This window comes from Aulostomus chinensis, chromosome 18, assembly GCF_037954235.1.
Source record: "Aulostomus chinensis isolate RoL2024-O1b breed Wild chromosome 18, RoL_Achi_v1.0, whole genome shotgun sequence".
NCBI lineage: Eukaryota > Metazoa > Chordata > Actinopteri > Syngnathiformes > Aulostomidae > Aulostomus > Aulostomus chinensis.
Window position 1 is genome coordinate 23,127,849 of NC_141337.1, and position 21,441 is coordinate 23,149,289.

The 21,441-nt window shown below is 45.8% G+C and overlaps 1 protein-coding gene across 6 annotated transcripts in view; it reads right to left on the reverse strand.

Moving 5' to 3' along the window:
• Positions 1–760: 760 nt before the first annotated feature.
• The window catches only part of LOC147245793 (uncharacterized), a 71,807-nt gene continuing 51,126 nt past the window's right edge, over positions 761–21,441 (reverse strand). The window contains exons 1-7 of one of the 6 annotated variants that reach the window (XR_015110228.1): positions 21,119–21,145; positions 20,506–20,667; positions 15,228–15,349; positions 13,119–13,380; positions 3,256–3,429; positions 1,263–1,436; positions 761–997 (exon numbers count right to left, since the gene is read on the reverse strand). Coding sequence is in view for 2 of the 6 variants with exons in the window: in XM_086186187.1 (XP_086042313.1) it covers positions 766–997; positions 1,263–1,436; positions 3,256–3,429; positions 3,603–3,678; positions 3,867–4,059 (849 nt within the window). In the remaining 4 variants the exon portion in view is untranslated. Of the gene's footprint in view, positions 998–1,262; positions 1,437–3,255; positions 3,430–3,602; positions 4,509–13,118; positions 13,381–15,227; positions 15,350–16,740; positions 16,937–20,505; positions 20,668–21,118; positions 21,146–21,441 lie in introns of those variants that run through there. The other 5 variants (XR_015110226.1, XR_015110225.1, XR_015110227.1 and 2 more) reach the window with 5 other exon arrangements.

Here is a 21,441-nt window from a genome sequence, read left to right on the forward strand (position 1 = left end):
CCTGGCAGGAGGAAGTTTAAATTTGAAAACGTAGCCAAAGGAACGAGTCAACTTTTTCAAACATGTCACCTTCACACACTTTAATTCTGGTGCCTCCACATCTGGGCCTAACACTCACCCTGAACTTCAGATTTGAACACTTAAACAGCACTCGGGTCTTTGTACGTACACAAGAGTGACTAAGCTAACAAAGAGGTCTTTTACTGGCCACTTGAACTCGTCCTACCTGATACAGACCAAGGCTGAGAACAGTGGAGGGCAGTTTCCACTGTCACTCATCCATTTACAGCTCAGACTGACACTCAACACAGAGAAGAAGTTTATAGTTCTATGTTCCAATGTTCCATTGTTATTCAAAGGGCACCAAACTTCTGCTTAGAAAGCTTTTGTTTTTGTCCTTGATCTTGATCCTGACTTGCTTTCTTTCAATAGTTTTGCTCAATTTGGAAAAGATGTCTCTGTTGTTGGTCAGGCAGGAGAGCAGCTGCCCCGACCAGCAGCAGCTCACCCTCCTACCTACAGAGATCTCTGATAGTCGTTCACAACCGTGCAGACCAATTCCAGCTCTTGAGATCTCATCAAGCTTTGATACGGTGAGGCAAAAGCCAAGAAGGACTTTGAGATCAACTGACTGTTTCTCAGCTGCATGTGAGATCCTGTTTGTGACGCCAGTTTGGAGAGGAAGTTTCCTGGGTGTGAGCTTGTGAAAGGAGAGCTAAAGAGACAGCAGGTGTGTGATGCAGAAGAGTTTATTTCATATTCAATCTACATACAAGCGTCTGAACCAGCTGATAAAACCTGAAGCTTGGAGCTGCCTGGGGAACTGAGCCTCGGTGAATCAACCTCCACCTGAACAGGCTCTGAAGCTTCCCGGTGCACCTCAACACTCCTTTTCTGGGTTAGAGTCCAGCAAGGACCCACTCCAGTACGTCGTCTTTCAACTGATGACCTCGACCCCCTAAGCCACGTTCCAGCATCTCCTGGTGACGGCTGAACTCTGGAGGGAAGAATTCACAAAGATGTCACTGACATTCATGCTGGCCTGTTGAATTTATATGTTCTTGAAATTAACCTTAAAAAAAGAAGAAAAATAATCAGTATTTTGTGATGTCATCAATATGGCTGTTATTGCTTTTGGGCCATATCACCCCGTGAAGTGTGATCAACTTTGAGAGAGAGAAGGAAATATGACTGAAACAGTTCTGAGCACGTTCTCTCATAACCTGCAGTGCTGTGCTGAAGCTCAGGTTCTATGTTCCTACCTGAGAGTCTTCAGTCTCCAGCCAGGATCCTTCAGTCCAGCAGACAGCAGCTTCACTCCTGGGCCTCCTGGATGATTGAAGCTCAGCTCCAGCTCTCTCAGGGGGGAGGGGCTGAACCTCAGAGCTGAGGCCAAAGAAGTAAAGCCTTCCTCTCTGACCTGAGATCCTTCCAGACTGCAGTTAAGAAAACATAGTTCCCTTTACAAAATCATATCAAAAGAATCACACAGACACCGACAGTCTTCACTAAGATGAAGTGGGATGTTCATTGTTGATGTAAGAGTCTGAAGCTAAAGGGGTGTCGTACAGCTGGGCTGTCCTACTGGCAGTTTCCTCAGTCACAAAGCTGACAGGCCAGAGTAATCGATCACAAGCAGGTATGCTAGGTTGATTACTCCTGTCTGTGCTGCTGACCAAGGTTCTGGCAGGAGGTCTGGGGTTGGTCCCTGAGCACTTCATGCTGCCCCTCACTGCTCCACAGAGGACGGTTTAAATTCAGAGGCAACATTTCACCGTCCAATGTCCATGGAACAATGAAGGACTTCTTCTTCTTCTCCTTCTTCTGATGTTCAAGATGAACTGTTGGACAAACAACTGTATTCTGTCCATCTGGTCTCACTCCCTCAGACACACCAGCAGCTGATTTGTCAAGTTCATACTGTCGAACAGCAACAATGGAGCCTCCCACCCGGCCTCTGTTTAGACTTCCCTCTTGTAAACTGATTTGCTCAGTCAGATTCCTGTCATTTCATTGTCACGTCCGTGTGCAGGCTGGTCTTGCTGAGTCATGCCAGACACAACAGGAGAGCAACTTCTCACGTGCCTCTGATCAAACGCTTCCATCCATCCGTCCATTTTCTACACCGCTTATAAGGGCTGTTCCTTAAGGGTCGGGGGGGGGGGGGCCTGGATCAAACACTTCTTATTCTCTGTTATTCTTGAATCTGCCAGACATTCATACTTGAGGATGAACCAATACAACAGGAAAAAGCCTCTCCTCCACTGCGTGGGTTACCAAGGTGACAGGTCCCCACCCACATCAGAGAGAGGCGGTGATGACACCAGCACCAGAGATATTCAAGTAGAAGTGCTTGGAGCCGCTGCACTAAACAGGAGGACAACTCTGAAGAAGAGGATGGCTACACTGCAGCATTTTTAATGGAGGCGGCAGCAAACGCCTGCTCCTCACTGGAAAAAGAAGCTCGCCCAGAAAAAACCAACTCAGTGGACTCAGGCACTCCTGGAAAAGTTGTCTGTCACTCCTGGCGTTCAACTCATGCTGGTACGTGGTGACCACTGAGGGAGATCTGGTCATCAAGTCCACTTTACTGATGAAGCACACAATCACAACAACAGTTCTCTCATGAGCCTTTGCAAACTTAGCAGGTCCAGAACTTCTCTTCCAATTCATTGTGTTTCAAGAGACCCACAATTCCCCATGAGAGTAGAAAGGTGATTTTGCATGACTTTATGTCACATTGAAGTTGACCTTTGACCTGTCAGAAACAAAATGTCATCTCTTCATGCTATTAGACATTTATGTGAAAAAGACTTTGCCAGAGGAGTATAAATGTTTGAGTTGTGGGAAAAACCTCCCAAACAGATCTGTGCTGCCTCCTGGTGGACATTTCTGATAACTGCTAGTGCACGTGATTAACTTGAGGTTTCTGAATCATTCTTCATTGATCACACCACATGAAGCTGAGCACACGTTGTCTAAAATCACGTTCTTTTATACGTGCTGGGAAAGTTGTAGGTGATACCTCATTTGCACATTCAAACATATTTGAGAACATTTTCAAGAACTTCAGTGAAACATTTCAACATTCATTTTGGTGAAGTGGAAGTCACCGTTGATCCCTCAAAGCCTTCCAGAGATACGATGTTGAGGAGAATGGGACGGACGGACGGGTGGAAGGAAGGCCTGAAAACACATAACAACCATGACTGTCATCGGCGTGGGGGCGTGGTCAGATAAGAGCTGTATTCTGACCTGAGAGCTTCCAGGCGACAGTGTGGATCCTGCAGTCCAGCAGACAGCAGCTTCACCCCTGAATCCTGCATCTGGTTGTTACTGAGGTTCAGTTCTCCCAGACGAGAGGACTGAGAGCTGAAAACTGAAGACAGAACTGAACAGCTTCTCTCTGAGAGGTTGCACTTCACCAGCCTGAAGAAGAAATGGAAACATTTGAAAACACATCTGTCAGCGATGAAAAATGTTCTAATTTTAAGGTCAAGAATCACGGTGACATTATTTATATATGCGTCATTTTCTTAGTGCAGATCATTTAAGACTTTGACAGAACACTTCAATTGTCATTTTGATGAAATGGAAATCACCGTTGATCCCTCAAGGTGGTACTGAGATGGACTTGATGAATGGATAATGATGTCACATGGAAGTTGACCTTTGACCCTGGGCTATAAAATGTGATCATTTCATGCTATGAGACAATTGAGTGAATATTTGCCACCAGTGTGAATCATTGAGTCACACCAAAAACTGTGCTCTCACAGTGACCTTTGACCTCCACACACACACACACACACACACACACACACACACACACACTGTATCCTGAGATCTGAGCACTGAAACCGTACTCAGAGCTGGTCTGTCCACAAATGTGGGGAGAAAAAGGTGTCCTGGGTCACACTGAAGCCTCATCAGCTGATACTCTTTGTTTAAGTGGAAATACCCCCTGCTGAGAGAGAGAGAGGGGCAGCGTCTGATCAAAACATTCTCATGTGGAAGCTCATTGAGAGAGATTATTGTTACTGCAGCTGCAATCAACATCTTGGGGAATTTGATGAGTTAGGAACATGCTGAGAAACACAACTGGTCTGGATCATGATCATTTCTCCCTCTTCTGCTTTTCAATTTCTGAATGACAAACATGATAAAAGTCCACCAACGGCACCGCTGCCTCAGCACAGCCAGCCACTTGTGATGGAACACATCAGGGTGGATGATCAAACCAGGTGCACACAGGGCCTGAGATATGATGTTGAGGAGAACGGGACAGATGGACGACAGGAAGGCTGCTTTGAAAACATTACACCTCCAACGACGACTGTCACCGGCGTGAAGGTGTGACAAAGTGAGAGGTGTTGTCTGACCTGAGAGTTTCCAGGTGACAGTGTGGATCCTCCAGTCTAGAGGACAGCAGCTTCACTCATGAATCCTGCAGCTGGTTGTTCCTCAGGTTCAGTTCTCCCAGACTAGAGGACAGACTACAACTCAGCTGGTGTTCCTCAGGTTCAGTTCTCCCAGAATAGAGGACAGACTACAACTCAGCTGGTTGTTCCTCAGGTTCAGTTCTCCCAGACTAGAGGACAGACTACAACTCAGCTGGTTGTTCCTCAGGTTCAGTTCTCCCAGACTAGAGGACAGACTACAACTCAGCTGGTGTTCCTCAGGTTCAGTTCTCCCAGAATAGAGGACAGACTACAACTCAGCTGGTTGTTCCTCAGGTTCAGTTCTCCCAGACTAGAGGACAGACTACAACTCAGCTGGTTGTTCCTCAGGTTCAGTTCTCCCAGACTAGAGGACAGACTACAACTCAGCTGGTTGTTCCTCAGGTTCAGTTCTCCCAGACTAGAGGACAGACTACAACTCAGCTGGTTGTTCCTCAGGTTCAGTTCTCCCAGACTAGAGGACAGACTACAACTCAGCTGGTTGTTCCTCAAGTTCAGTTCTCCCAGACTAGAGGACAGACTACAACTCAGCTGGTTGTTCCTCAGGTTCAGTTCTCCCAGACTAGAGGACAGACTACAACTCAGCTGGTTGTTCCTCAGGTTCAGTTCTCCCAGACTAGAGGACAGACTACAACTCAGCTGGTGTTCCTCGGCGGGTGATGAAGAGGTGTGGCCAGGATCCAACACCATAGGATGCACTGTCTGTTCCAGGTCTTCAGCATGACGGAGTCTGCCGCCAACACGAATGAGCTCCTCCTCCTTATCCACCTCAGGTGACAAGGTGAGCAATCTGCTGCTGGATGAGACAGGTTTGCCTGCTTTCAGGAGCCACAGTTCTTCTGGGAAGCTCTCGCTGGGATCACTTGAGGATGAGGGTCTCTGCATTGCGGTGACCTTCAGCAGTGCAGTCCCTGTTCTGATCTGCCCCCCCATGCAGCTCCTGCGCTGTAGCTTCTAGCAGCTCCCTCCAGGTGTCACACTGCTTCGTGTTCACATCTGACGCACTGACTGTGGTTGCAGTGACACCACAGGAGATAGACTTCCGTAGCTCAGAGGCGTCGCCCACATCTTCAACACCAGGTTTGACAGGCCACTCTTGGAGGCTGGAGGAGGAACGGAGGCCCTTGGCAGGGGGGCTGGAGCCTATCCCAGCTGCCTTTGGGCGAGTCGCCAGTCCATCGCAGGGCCGACGCATACAGATGGACAACCATTCCCTTCCACAGCCACACCTACGGTCAATTTCAACGTTTTTGGATGTGGGAGGAGGCCAGAGTGCCTGGATAAACCCACCCAAGCACAGGAGGAACATGCCAACTCCACACAGAGAGATCCCACGCTCAGCTCGAACCTGGAACCTTCTTGCTGTGAGGCCCACTGTGCTGCCCATCCCTCTCCCACTCTCAGCCAATCTTCACCCCAATCAGCCTCTACCACTCACACCTGTTCACCCCACAGGTTATGAAGCTTCCCCTGCCCTCCTCATTGTCAGATTGTTTCTCTGCTTTGTGAGAGTCTCCAGCACTTTTCTCCTGCTTGCTTTGCCTGTTGCCGACCCTGCCTGCTCCTGTTTCTGCCTCCTGTCTGCCCCTTTGGTAACATCCATGCTGACTTTTCCTTTGTTGTGTTTTGTAGAAGACCTTTTTTTTTTGGACCTTTTTCCTTTCTTGCTCTGATTTTTGTTTGCTGCCCCTTCCCCTCTCACCCGCTCCCGTTCCCTGGTGGACGTGCTTCTGCATCAGCCAAGCTTTCCCAAGTTGCTCAGAAAGTTCTTTTGCATTTTCCTTCACCAATGTCTCGTGTGTTGCATTTGGGTCCATTTTAGTCCTCGTTTCACATTAATTGTCAATCAAAGGGGATTAGTGTCAGATTCACTCGTGCCTCAATGATGCAACGATGAGATTAATATCCACAATCAATCATCTGTTCATTAAAACCTGATTTTTCTTGTGTCAACACATTTCTTTTAAAATCAACAGGAGTTGTCATGGAATCTGGTTCTGTCTTTCAATGGTATGATAGCAGTTGACAGCGTAGGAGCTCGTAGCTTTGAGTTTGGTGCTCACATAACACAGCAGCTTCAAACAGAAGCTTTTCTTGTTTTGGTCAAGTGAAGGGTTTGTTGTCCCAGAAAAACATTCACTGTAGTTGGTGAAACTCAAATGTTTACCATTTGAGTAAAACTCTGTAATTGTACTGATCAGTACAAGGAGCAACCCAGTCTTTGTAGGGATTAGGGTTGGGATTCATTAGGATTTGAATGATTCCGAATCCTTACCGAATCCTTCAAAATCGTCCGACTCCTTACCGAATCCTTCAAAATGGTCCGAGTCCTTACCGAATCCTTCAAAATGGTCTGAGTCCTTACCCAATCCTTCAAAATGGTCCGAGTCCTTACCGAATCCTCTGACTGAATCCTACATTGTATCCATGATACCTGCTACCAGACTATTAAATATCAAATCTCTGATGCTGAAAACTGAATTGGTTAATGAACTGATATCTGACAATTGTACTGACCTGCTCTGTCTCACTGAAACCTGGCTGCGTGTTGATGAGTATGTTAGTCAAAAAGAATCCACTCCTCCCAGTCACATTAATACTTATATTCCTCCAGGCTCTGGCCCAGGAGGTGGAGTTGCTGCCATTTTTGACAAAAGTTTAGTTATAAATCCCAAACCCAAAATAAGTTTCAATTCATTTGAAAGCCTGATTCTCAGTTTGTCTCATCCAGCCTGGAAAACTCTACAGCCTCTCTTATCTACTATTGTGTACCGCCCTCCTGGTCCTGACTCTGAATTCTGATCTGAATTCTCAGAGTTTCTATCAGTTTAGTTCTGAAATCAGATCAAGTCATGATTGTAGGTGACTTCAATGTTCATGTGGATGTTGATAACCACAGTCTGGTGCTGCATTTCTCTCTCTTCTAGACTCACTTGGTTTCCATCAGTCTGTTCATGAACCGACTCACCATCACAACAACACCCTTGACCTCGTCCTAACATGTGGAACTGAAGCTGAACATCCAGTTGTATTTCCACAGAACGCTTTTATCAGACCATCAATTAATCGCTTTTGAATTTGCACTCATCAACGACACTCCACTCAGGAAAACGGTGTTTCCAGATGTTTGTCTGATCAGGCCACAGCTGGATTTAAGGAAGGGATTCCATTGGCGCTAAATTCAGTGTCTTGTCCCACTGTTACAGAGGACACTGTTGTCAACCTTAGTCCCTCCCAAACTGATCATTTTATCAAGAGTGCAACAGGCAACTTAAGAACAACTTTGGACTCAATTGCCCCATTAAAAAGAAATCTATAAATCCAAGGAAACAAGCACCTTGGTACAATTCAGAAACCAGACAGCTTAAACAAAAAACCCAGAAGTTAGAGAGAATATGGCGCTCCTCCAAACTGGGGGAGTCTCATACAATCCGGCAAGACAGCCTTAAAAGTTACAAGAAAGCCCTTCGTATAGCGAGAGCAGCCTACCACTCGGCACTCATCGAGGAGCAGAAGAACAACCCCAGGTTCCTCTTCAGTCCTGTAGCCAGACTGACAGAGAGCCACAGCTCTACTGAACCAAGCATTCCTGTTTCCCTGGGCAGCAAAGATTCTACGGACTTCTTTAATGACAAAATTGTCCTTATTAGAGAGAAAATTCACCTCCTCCTGCCATCAGCTGACAACATGGCACCTATAGCCTCAGAAGCCTTCGAGGCTGCTGGAGGACCAGACATGCACTTGACAGTTTTTCTACCGTTAGCCTTGATGAGCTCAGTTCAATCATTTCCTCCTCTAAACCATCCACCTGTCTTCTAGACCCCATCCCAACCAAGCTACTTAAGGACTCTCTACCCCTCGTTAGCACCTCTCTCTTGGACATGATCAATGTGTTGCTGGTATCTGGTTACGTCCCACAGTCCTTTAAAGTAGCAGTAATTACACCCCTTCTCAAAAAAGCAGCTCAGCTCGAACCTGGAACCTTCTTGCTGTGAGGCCCACTGTGCTGCCCATCCCTCTCCCACTCTCAGCCAATCTTCACCCCAATCAGCCTCTACCACTCACACCTGTTCACCCCACAGGTTATGAAGCTTCCCCTGCCCTCCTCATTGTCAGATTGTTTCTCTGCTTTGTGAGAGTCTCCAGCACTTTTCTCCTGCTTGCTTTGCCTTTTGCCGACCCTGCCTGCTCCTGTTTCTGCCTCCTGTCTGCCCCTTTGGTAACATCCATGCTGACTTTTCCTTTGTTGTGTTTTGTAGAAGACCTTTTTTTTTTGGACCTTTTTCCTTTCTTGCTCTGATTTTTGTTTGCAGCCCCTTCCCCTCTCACCTGCTCCCGTTCCCTGGTGGACGTGCTTCTGCATCAGCCAAGCTTTCCCAAGTTGCTCAGAAAGTTCTTTTGCATTTTCCTTCACCAATGTCTCGTGTGTTGCATTTGGGTCCATTTTACTCGTTTCACATGAATTGTCAATCAAAGGGGATTAGTGTCAGATTCACTCGTGCCTCAATGATGCAACGATGAGATTAATATCCACAATCAATCATCTGTTCATTAAAACCTGATTTTTCTTGTGTCAACACATTTCTTTTAAAATCAACAGGAGTTGTCATGGAATCTGGTTCTGTCTTTCAATGGTATGATAGCAGTTGACAGCGTAGGAGCTCGTAGCTTTGAGTTTGGTGCTCACATAACACAGCAGCTTCAAACAGAAGCTTTTCTTGTTTTGGTCAAGTGAAGGGTTTGTTGTCCCAGAAAAACATTCACTGTAGTTGGTGAAACTCAAATGTTTACCATTTGAGTAAAACTCTGTAATTGTACTGATCAGTACAAGGAGCAACCCAGTCTTTGTAGGGATTAGGGTGGGATTCATTAGGATTTGAATGATTCCGAATCCTTACCGAATCCTTCAAAATGGTCCGAATCCTTACCGAATCCTTCAAAATGGTCCGAATCCTTACCCAATCCTTCAAAATGGTCCGAGTCCTTACCCAATCCTTCAAAATGGTCCGAGTCCTTACCCAATCCTTCAAAATGGTCCGAGTCCTTACCGAATCCTTCAAAATGGTCCGAGTCCTTACCGAATCCTTCAAAATGGTCCGAGTCCTTACCCAATCCTTCAAAATGGTCCGAGTCCTTACCCAATCCTCTGACTGAATCCTACATTGTATCCATGATACCTGCTACCAGACTATTAAATATCAGATCTCTGATGCTGAAAACTGAATTGGTTAATGAACTGATATCTGACAATTGTACTGACCTGCTCTGTCTCACTGAAACCTGGCTGCTTGTTGATGAGTATGTTAGTCAAAAAGAATCCACTCCTCCCAGTCACATTAATACTCATATTCCTCCAGGCTCTGGCCCAGGAGGTGGAGTGGCAGCCATTTTTGACAAAAGTTTAGTTATAAATCCCAAACCCAAAATAAGTTTCAATTCATTTGAAAGCCTGATTCTCAGTTTGTCTCATCCAGCCTGGAAAACTCTACAGCCACTCTTATCTACTATTGTGTACCGCCCTCCTGGTCTTGACTCTGAATTCTGATCTGAATTCTCAGAGTTTCTATCAGTTTAGTTCTCAAATCAGATCAAGTCATGATTGTAGGTGACTTCAATGTTCATGTGGATGTTGATAACCACAGTCTGGTGCTGCATTTCTCTCTCTTCTAGACTCACTTGGTTTCCATCAGTCTGTTCATGAACCGACTCACCATCACAAAAACACCCTCGACCTCGTCCTAACATGTGGAACTGAAGATGAACATCCAGTTGTATTTCCACAGAACGCTTTTATCAGACCATCAATTAATCGCTTTTGAATTTGCACTCATCAACGACACTCCACTCAGGAAAACGGTGGTTTCCAGATGTTTGTCTGATCAGGCCACAGCTGGATTTAAGGAAGCGATTCCATTGGCGCTAAATTCAGTGTCTTGTCCCATTGTTACAGAGGACACTGTTGTCAACCTTAGTCCCTCCCAAACTGATCATTTTATCAAGAGTGCAACAGGCACCTTAAGAACAACTTTGGACTCAATTGCCCCATTAAAAAGAAATCTATAAATCCAAGGAAACAAGCACCTTGGTACAATTCAGAAACCAGACAGCTTAAACAAAAAACCCAGAAGTTAGAGAGAATATGGCGCTCCTCCAAACTGGAGGAGTCTCATACAATCCGGCAAGACAGCCTTAAAAGTTACAAGAAAGCCCTTCGTATAGCGAGAGCAGCCTACCACTCGGCACTCATCGAGGAGCAGAAGAACAACCCCAGGTTCCTCTTCAGTCCTGTAGCCAGACTGACAGAGAGCCACAGCTCTACTGAACCAAGCATTCCTTTTTCCCTGGGCAGCAAAGATTCTACGGACTTCTTTAATGACAAAATTGTCCTTATTAGAGAGAAAATTCACCTCCTCCTGCCATCAGCTGACAACATGGCACCTATAGCCTCAGAAGCCTTCGAGGCTGCTGGAGGACCAGACATGCACTTGACAGTTTTTCTACCGTTAGCCTTGATGAGCTCAGTTCAATCATTTCCTCCTCTAAACCATCCACCTGTCTTCTCGACCCCATCCCAACCAAGCTACTTAAGGACTCTCTACCCCTCGTTTGCCCCTCTCTCTCTTGGACATGATCAATGTGTTGCTGGTATCTGGTTACGTCCCACAGTCCTTTAAAGTAGCAATAATTACACCACTTCTCAAAAAAGCAACCCTGGATCCAGGAGTTTTGGCCAACTACAGACCAATATCAAGTCTTCCATTTCTCTCCAAACTTCTGGAGAAAGCAGTTGCTCAACAGCTCTGTGACTTTCTCCACAGCAACAGCTCATGAGAGGATTTCCAGTCAGGGTTCAGGATTCATCCTAGCACAGAAACAGCACTTGTCAAAGTTACCAATGACCTCCTACTAGCATCAGATGAGGGACTGGTCTCTGTGCTGGTCTTATTAGATCTTAGTGGACCAATCCTCGTCACCCTTTATCTGCTTCCTCTCGGTCACATTATTAGGAAACACTCCATTAGTTTTCACTGCTAAGCAGACGACACACAGCTGTACGTATCAATGCATCCTCATGAAATAAATCAGCTGACTAAACTGGAGGCCGTCTAAAGGAGATAAAAACTTGGTTGACCCATAATTTCCCTCTATTATACTCAGATAAAACTGAAGTCATTGTCCTGGGCCCAAAACACCTTAGAGACACCCTATCTCATGAGACAGGTACCCTGGATGGCATTACCTTGGCCCCCAGCACGACCGTAAGGAACCTAGGAGTTCTCTTTGATCAGGATCTGTCCTTTAATGCCCACATTAAGCAAATTTCTAGGACTGCTTTCTTTCATTGACAAAACATCGCTAAGATCAGACACATCCTGTCTCAAAAGGATGCAGAAACACTAGTCCATGCCTTTGTGACTTCCAGGCTGGATTACTGCAATTCCCTCCTATCAGGCTGCACCAAAAAGTCCCTAAAGACTCTCCAGCTGGTCCAGAATGCTGCTGCCGCGTGCTGACAAGAACTAGTACAAGAGACCATGTCTCTCCTGGACTGGCTTCTCTGCATGGCTCCCTGTCAAATTTAGAATAGAATTCAAAATTCTCCTTCTAACATACAAAGTTCTCAACAGTCAGTCTGCTTCATCCCTGACAGAGCTCCTAGTCTCCTATTATCCAGCCAGAACCCTCCACTCCCAGGATGCAGGGTTTCTTATGGTTCCGAGAGTTTCTAAAAGTAGAACGGGAGCCAGAGCCTTCAGCTATCAGGCTCCCCTCCTGTGGAACCGTCTCCCAGTTTCGGTCCGGGATGCAGACACCCTCTTGACCTTTAAGAGGAGACTTAAGACCTTCCTTTTTGATCAGGCTTATAGTTGGACTACTTAGGCTGGCCCTTAGATATGCTGCTATAGGCTCAGACTGCCGGGGATCTCCCATGGAGCACTGGGCTTCTCTCTACTCATCTCTGTCCTCCTATATGTGTCATGCATAAATCATACTCATACATATCACTAACTCGTCTTCTTCTCCGAAGCCTTCGGGCTCCCCTCATCCCAGATCCCAGGTGCTGCTGGAGGAGGCTGCAGACCTGAAGAGGCTCAAGCTGCCACCCGTAGCTCCACCTGCTCACGTCCCCATCTGTCCATCAGTCTCTTCCCTTTATCACTCTCTTTATCTCTGTCCCACTCTTTCCTTCTGCATATCTGTCTTCCTCCATTGTCTGTCTTTGTCTCTGCCCTGCTCTCCTGCTCTCTTTCCCCCCAACCAGTCAAAGCAGGAGGCTGTCCCCACTGATCCTGGGTCTGCTCGACGTTCCTGCCTGTTAAAAGGAAGGTTTTCGTCACCGCTGTTCCAGGATGTGCTGCTGATGGAGAATTGTTGGGTGGAGGTTCATTGAAGGAGTGAGGTACTGGACCTGCTCTACTTGGAAAGAGTCAGGAGAGAACTTTTGTTGTGATTTGGTGCTAAATAAATACAATTGACTTGACTTGACTTCCGATACTTAAAAAAGTACTTAATTAACACAAATGTAATCATACCAATACAAAAACTTGATTCTAACTTGCACAGTACAATTAGAAGATTTGTGTAAAGAAATGGATCAGACATTTAGGTTGTTGGGAGCATGAATAAACTTAACAGTTCTTTTGCAACTTTACTTACCATATCTGCTTTTTCTGGACGAATCCTAGACTGTTCTTGGCTACTGAGAACACTCTGATGGTGTTGATGAAAGAGGTAGGACATTCGGTTCTTTTAATGGATTCGAGTCCTTCTGGGTCACTCGCTTAACAGATCCGGGTTAACGGGTCTTTTGAGTCACTTGAGTCAGTATCACCAAGACCACAATCCTAGATGACACACAGCCCAAATGCCCGCTGACGTCATCTGCCCCGAGGAGCAAGGGGACTGGTTGACGAAAGCGCTGCAGGACAGAGACAAAAATTTAGGCAGAACCAAAAGGATTTACTTTGATGTTTTCTTTTTGCACTGAATCAAAGAAGAAGTCTGTCATGTTGAGAAACACGCTCACACACATCCATTTTACAGGCGTGATCGTTTCATTTCATGACATTGCAAACTAACATGAACACACAGTTTTCTTGTGTTAATTTGGAGGTGAAAAAGCTGCTTAATTTGTAGCGATAGTCGGAATTCTAGAATGTCACACCAGGTCTTACCCACTCTCCCATTACCAACGAAACTGAGCGATGTTTTGTGCTACTGAAAGTTCCGGAGCTCAGTTGAATCTGCTGTTTCTTACAATTGAGGAAATTCCACTGATCCATTCAGGTTTGGGTATCTGAGTCTGCTATTTAGGAAGTTCCTCTAACACATTTGGGTTAGTGAGTCAGAGTCTGCCACCGCAGAAGTGCAACGGATCCACTCGGATCAGTGGGTCTGGGTCTATAGAGGAAGAAGCACTGACCCACTTGGGGTTGTTGGTCCAAGTCTGCTATTATGGAACTGCTACAGGCAGGATGAGTCTGGATCTGTGAGTGGACCCCACTGACCTTGGCAACTATCGACCAATCTCCAACCTCCCTTCCATCAGGAAGACACTCGAGAGAGCAGTTGCCACCAAGCTCCACCATCCATCCTCAACCATCCACTCCTGGATGACCACCAACCTGCTCCAACTCAACAGCCAGAAAACGGAAGTCATTGCCATCGCTCCTAACGCTCTGCTTAATAACGTTTTGGATCTTGTCCTCTCAGTGGATGGTGTCTCCACCTCTCTGTCCACGTAGGTCTGCAACCTTGGTGTCATCCAGGACTCAACCCTTTCATTTGACTCACACATTAAATCTGTCACCAAATCTGCCTTCTTCCACCTCAGAAACGTCTCCAAACTCCGGCCATCACTCTGACTCTGTTGCTGAAACCCTCATACACGCCTTCATCACCTCACGTCTGGACGATTGGAATGCCATCCTCCATGGGATCACCAATAAAACTATGGACAGGCTTCAACATGTGCAAAACTTGGCTGCCAGGGTTCTCACCCACAACAAACCCTGGCAGCACATCCCCCACCCCCACTGGCTCCCCACCAAATACCGGATGACCCTCAAACTCCTCATCCTCACCTACAAATCTCTGCATGCACTGGCCCCTCAGTATCTATCCCACCTCCTTCACGTTCACCATCCCTCATGGAACCTGCAGTCTGCCAACCTGGGTCTCCTGACCGTCCCCTGCACAAGCAGACGCACCTTTGGGAGCAGGGCCTTCAGTGTGGATGCTCCCACTCTGTGGAATTTGCTCCCAATACATCTGGGCGAGGCCCAAACCCTGGAATCCTTTAAATCTTTGTTGAAGAGGCACTTGTTCTCCCAGGCCTTCACCTGTTAAATTTGTCGTCTTGTTGTTTTCGGTGTTATTGTTAAGCGTCCTTGGGTGTCGTGAAAGGCGCTATATAAATCAAAATTATTATTATTATTATCATGATTATTATTTCCCCTGGAGAGGAGCACCGGGCCCAGGTGCTCCCAGTCAGCGGTCATGCCAATAATAACGTGGGAGGAGAGGAAGACAGAGAGGCTTACCACACCAGACAATATGCCTCACATTGGCCGGGCTGTCACACAGCTGTGTTTCTGACCTTGCCAATACTGGCAGCTAGGCTACTTGCTCAAAGCTAGATAGATGGTAGATCTACTACACGAGAATATACAGGTTAAGAGGAAAGTTACTGACACAGTTTGTTCACGTAGCCTCGTGGCAGCAGGAAGTGCAGGACCAAAGGGTGAACAGAGACAACAGACTCACCAATCCTGGGTTACTTAAAGGACCTGAGTGAAAGATCTGAGTTGGTCTGAGTTAACCCAATTCTAGTTGACGATGCTTGCCCTGGCTGCGGGCCTTCCTGGAGCAGCTTCATCCTGCACAGCCTGCGGGTGGGACAGTGAGGACAGTGGCGCTGGTTACGAAGGTTTTCTCAGGTAAAATTAGCTCCAAACTAAATCTGACATATTTTGATGACATCATGATGTCAATTGTTCATAAATATGCACTGACCTTGTCAAATAAAGATACAAACCAATGTTACATTCCTGAAGGGGTTTACTCAAAACTAAGTCAGACAATAAGACGGTAGATACATTATAAAAGTCCAAGTACTTTTATTGACATTACACTGCCAAAAGCAGTACAACTAAATTAAAAGTGCTGCTCTTTGTCCAGGTGCCACAGAAAACCCAGCCACACAGCACTACAGTCCCCATACCCATTCAATAATAAATAGCTAAACTCAATAGGAAATAGCAAAAAATCAATAAATGTAGTTCGAGGAAAAAAAACAAAAAAGAAAACGGACTCAATCAATGAATGTGTGTGTGTGTGTGTGTGTGTGTGTGTGTGTGTGTGTAATTTGAGCCCATTCAGTGTGTGTATGGTCATCAGGAAAAGCTGAGACTGATTCTGGAAATCGGGGGTTTAATAGATGGGTATCGCCTCCCAGAGGCAGGAGGTGGAACAGATGGTGACCAGGATGAGCTTCGTCCTTGATGATGGCTGAGGCTCTGCTGAAGTAGCGAGTGTTGGCCATCTATTCCAGGAAGGAAGAGAAGAGCCCATGATTTTGCGGGCTGCTGTTTTTACCGTCTGCAGACGGTTGTTATTCCTCTTCAGCAGCCAAAGAAAGCATCTCTGAACCTTTTTCGCAGCATCCTTTGTGTTGGCAGACCAGGTGAGGTTGTCAGGGATACGAGTCCCGATAAATCCAAAGTTTTGGACTCTTCCCACACACTCACCCTCGATGAAAAGTGGTGGAGGATCAGTGCCTCCTTTTCTGAGGTGATGTGATATTCTTTCATGCTTTTTTTCTATTTTGTGTTCATCCTTGTATGCCACCTCATCCTCTCCAAATATGAACCCCACTACTTTTGTGTCATCTGCAGATTTTATGATGGACTTTTTTGGAAGGAGCTGCTATGCAGTCATAGATGTCTAATGAATGTAGGTTGGACCTCCACATCATCCAGCCTTGGGGTGTTGATTCTAATGGTGGAGGAGAGACGGGGTAGCTTTACAGTCTGCGTGTGGTTTGTTCAGAAGTCTTTCGTCTAGTTGCAGGTGTGGCAGACCGAGGTCAGACAGTTTGCTGATCCATACGTTGGGGTGATTTTATTGAATGCTCAGCTGTTATCAACAAATGGCCCTGATAGCCTGTGCTAATGAACATTGTGGGCACTTGTTTGGTAAAGGCTTGAATCTATGGAACGTTCATTCACATAAAACAATACAATGCACGAGAACTTGAACGCTGTTAAAATCATCTTACTGCTCTGCAGACAGTCAGCCAGCTTCTCCTGATTCATCCTCTTGAGGAAGCACAGTGTGATCTTCAGAAACGCCTCTCTGCTGCTCCTCTGCTCGTCCTCCTCACCAAACACCTCTTCTGGGTCATCAGGACTCAGAACCCTCAGAACCCTCTTCAGCTCTTTCTTCACAAAATGGACAATGTTCTCCTCAAGCAGCTGGAACAGGGTAAAATGTCAGTGCAGAGTGATCGAACCTTTAGGGTCCAATGTCATTGGACCCACCCACTTTTACCATAATTTGGGTACATTTTCTGGTCAGAATTCAAAACATCCATGTATGGACTAGATTGTTGAGATGCTTGATCTTTGAGAACCGATTATCGGCCTGTACCATTTATTCTGTAATATAATTTCATCTGGACAATCCCCCTCTCTCTCCTGAGAGAGACTGAGCAAGGTTTCGTTGCTGAAGGGCAGCAACAGTGTATCGCTGCAGTGGACCAGAGCAGAGACAGTCAGTGGACAGGTGTGCGAGCGCTGGAAAGCCAAAATATTTTCTATGCGCTCACCCCCCCCCCCCCCCCATAAAGGTGACGTTAAGGACTGTCCATACGCATCTTTTGAGCCCGAGTGACCCCAACCAGGGGGACAGAGTGAGGTGCTGCACTCCAGACGATCTTTGAACACGCTAGTAGGCTCCAATCCTGACATGTAGCATACCAACATGATGGAGAGAAACTCAGCTAAAAGCACATCCTAAGAACTGCCAACCAAAGGAAACACAGCTCACAACCCAAGCAAGTATGTGGGCATGGAACAAAAACACCAAAACGGCGTTTCTGCTTCTGCACATTTCACCACCTCATGCTACCAGATGCTAACCAAACACATGACATCATATGAAAGCATGATCCAACTACAGGGGGAGAATCAGGTGGAGACCAGAGAGATAGGAGAGAGAATGGGAAAGAGAAATGGAGAGAGGGAACGAGAGGGAGAGAGAAGGAGTTTGTCACCCAGCCTGCAGATACATTGATTTCTGAGAAATGTCAGTATTATGAGCAATGAAGTCATTTTATATTTGTTCTAGTTTGATCCTCATCTATATTTGTAAATGTTGATTGAATATGTTTATTAAATTCATTTAAGGACCGTAAGCAATTGAGTTGTCATGCCTTGTGTCCCATTCCCATTCGGAGGGGAAAATATCCGGAAAATACCTCAAGACTGACTAAGTTTAAAGTCCAAAGTCTTAGGTTTTCTGGTGGTGTAGTCACACGCATGTGTGTGTGTGTGTGTGTGTGTGTGTGTGTGTGTGTGTGTGTGTGTGTGTGTGTATGCTACAGTTTGTCTTGGCTGATGCAGGTAGCTGATTGTAGCTGATGTGGGGGACCAGAACAATACGCCCCCAGTCTAGGATAGCAGGCAGGTCAGGACCAGGCCACCAGGGCACCCAGAAACCCCCCGAACACAGGGAGCCACAAGGAGCCACAGGGAGCCAAAGGGAGACACAAGGAGCCAAAGGGAGCCAAAGGGAGACACAAGGAGCCACAGGGAGCCAAAGGGAGACACAAGGAGCCAAAGGGAGCCAAAGGGAGACACAAGGAGCCAAAGGGAGCCACAAGGAGCCACAGGGAGCCACAAGGAGCCACAGGGAGCCAAAGGGAGACACAAGAAGCCACAGGGAGAAAAAGGGAGACACAGGGAGCCACAAGGAGCCACAGGGAGCCAAAGGGAGACACAAGGAGCCAAAGGGAGCCAAAGGGAGACACAAGGAGCCACAGGGAGCCAAAGGGAGACACAAGGAGCCAAAGGGAGCCAAAGGGAGACACAAGGAGCCAAAGGGAGCCACAGGGAGCCACAAGGAGCCACAGGGAGCCAAAGGGAGACACAAGAAGCCACAGGGAGAAAAAGGGAGACACAGGGAGCCACAAGGAGCCACAGGGAGCCAAAGGCCACAGCAGTGTTGTTTTTGGCAGGCATTTTAGATTTACTTTTAGTCTTTTGGACCAAATGCTTCTTAGTTTTAGTCACATTTTAGTCATTTCTATCCTTGATAGTTTTAGTCGACGAAAACTCAAAGGTTTTAGTCAAATATCAAAGATACCTATAAAGATATATGTGTATGTACTTCATAGGCCAATACAGGTGTTAGAATGAAGCACTGGAACTGATCCAACTTTCAAAGGTGAGTTTTTTCCCTCTTTTTCTTTCTCTACCTTTTACTTTTAGTGTTTTGTTGCAGAAGTCGACAACACACAGGCACACAATATGAGTATTGTATCACAATAAAACAGGATGAAACAAAAATAAAAGCATACTTGACTTCCGTTCGTCTTAGTCTCATTTTCCTCATGGAAAAAAGGGTCTGACGTCGTCGTTTTCATCCAGCGTGAAGAAAACAACACTGCAGAGGAAAAGGAGAAGAGGGAAAAAACAAACAAAAACCTAATAGGGCCTGAGCCTGAAGGTACTTAAAAAAAACTGATTAACATGGATTATGAGTTCACAACAAAAGACTCTTCTAATCAGTTGTTGTAGAAACACCCTGGACAGGTCACCAGTCCATGGCAGGACAACACATAGAGACAGACAACCATTGGCTCTCCCAGCCACGCCTACGGTCAATTTAGAGTCTGGATTAACACACACACACACACACACACACACACAGAGCGCTGCCCTTGGGAGCGAGCCTTCGTGCAGCAGCCCCTCACCTCCTGCCTCGCTCACACAAACACCGCTGGCTGTATTTTTTTGTCGTGTCGTCGTTCTACGTGTGGAAGCTGCCGTGAGATGGCGTCTGCAGGACCTTCACAACCAGTTTTAAGAAATAAACAAATCAGCAGAAGTGCTGTTCGGAGGTTCTTTGGATTTGAGTCGGATGAACAAGGAAAGGACAGCAGCAAACCGATACGCAAGAGATGCAACAGAACTGAGTCGACAAAAGGAGGGAACACGACGAAGGTAGCAAAGCTCCTCCATGACAGACACCGGACCTGAGTAGATTTAGAGGTCCAGAGGCTGCTAACAGTAGAACTTGAAGTACGTGTTGCCTGGAGTTACCACATCTATCGGGCTTGACCTTGACGTGTTGTCTTGTTAGCGAGCGGTAGCTCAAGCTAATGCTCAGTAGGCTACATATATTAAAACTTGTTTGCATACTGCTAATGTGTACAGAAAAACTTGCAAAACTTCTCGACCTCAAGAATAAAGTTCTTTATTTTTCTTTCAATAAGAAACATTTTTGCACTCAATTCTGAGTGGCTGCTTGGCATCAAAAATCAAATCGAATGTCAACATTTTTCAAAATATCGAATCAAAGTCTGAAATCCAGTGTGGTGACAACACTTCTTCTTGCTGGTGGCCACAGTGATGACCACTGCTCCACGGCACCACCCATTAATGATATTTACATCAATCAAAGTTTTTATTGTACACAAACTTCTAATGACATTATTCTTAAAAATTGTAATCACAAGTTACTTGAGAGCAAAACTGTCCCTTTTGGAATATTTTCCTTTAACTGCAAGTAAATCTATTTTTAGGATTTAAGTGGGTTTATTAATGCATTTAGTTTTGCAAATGAAAAGTTTTGTTTACAAAATAAAAACCTTTGCTTGCAGCTGAAGATTTTGTTTGAGAGTCAAAAAGATTTGCTGCCACATAAATCAGGGTTTTTGTGTGACTTTTTTATGCTATAAAACAAAACAGGTTTGGGAGCAAATCTTTCCACATTTAATTTTTTTTAAAATGCAATTCAAAAGAATTTGAGATCATCTCACAATTTTGTTTGCAGATCAAACATCTTGGTTTCGGGGTCAAAAACCTTTTCTTTGTTCAGGCCAAGTTGAAGGGCGACCTGGATGCATCCTGAAGGAAAGGGACTCCCACCTTCCCACTTCCAAGCCGCTCTCTCCATGACTGCACTGGAGGATTGATTCCAGCTTTTTGACGCAGGAAACACAAAATAATTTAAGCCCATCGAAGTCTCAATATGAAATAAAATACAATATAATAAGATAAGGGAGGGGGACACAGACGTTCAACTAGAGAACACCAAGCAAACCCACACCGAAAAAGGAGAGAATTTCCTTGTTGCTCTAAATTATATTTCTTAACTAAATGACATCTACGCACACACACACACAACTACATGAACCTTTTATGTCTTTTGGCTTTGATACAGAACAAATATTAACACCTCAGAGCATTTCCGTGTTCCGGTGTTATCTAGCAACAGGTCTGCTAGCTTAGCATGCAGCAAACTTCTCTATTTAAAAGATTACGACAAAGTCTTCAACTTCAAACATTAAAGATAGTCACAACTTATTCGCAATACTATCATCCCTTAATCGGGAACACGTATTTATGTATTTCATAGGAATTGTAGCCCACCTGGGTTGACAAATCAAGAGGGGCAGCGTTTAGCGCGGGCGTAGCTCGGCTGGAGGATTTCTTCTCCACTTCACCTCAATTTGGCATGAAGCTCCTCCGAGCTCTGCGCGCCCTCTGCTGGCCGACTTTAGTACTGCTCTAAAGCCGGAACAAAGTACCGCGACATCTGAATTTCAATCACTTGTTAAAACGCAGCGAGCAAAAAGCCTGATTCTCATAAAAGACGCAGTTCAAAATGAAACACCTCAATAACAAGGATGTGCAGCCACAAATCAAAGTCACATCCAAGGTGACTGAACTCGGACCACCGGACGGGTGGAGGC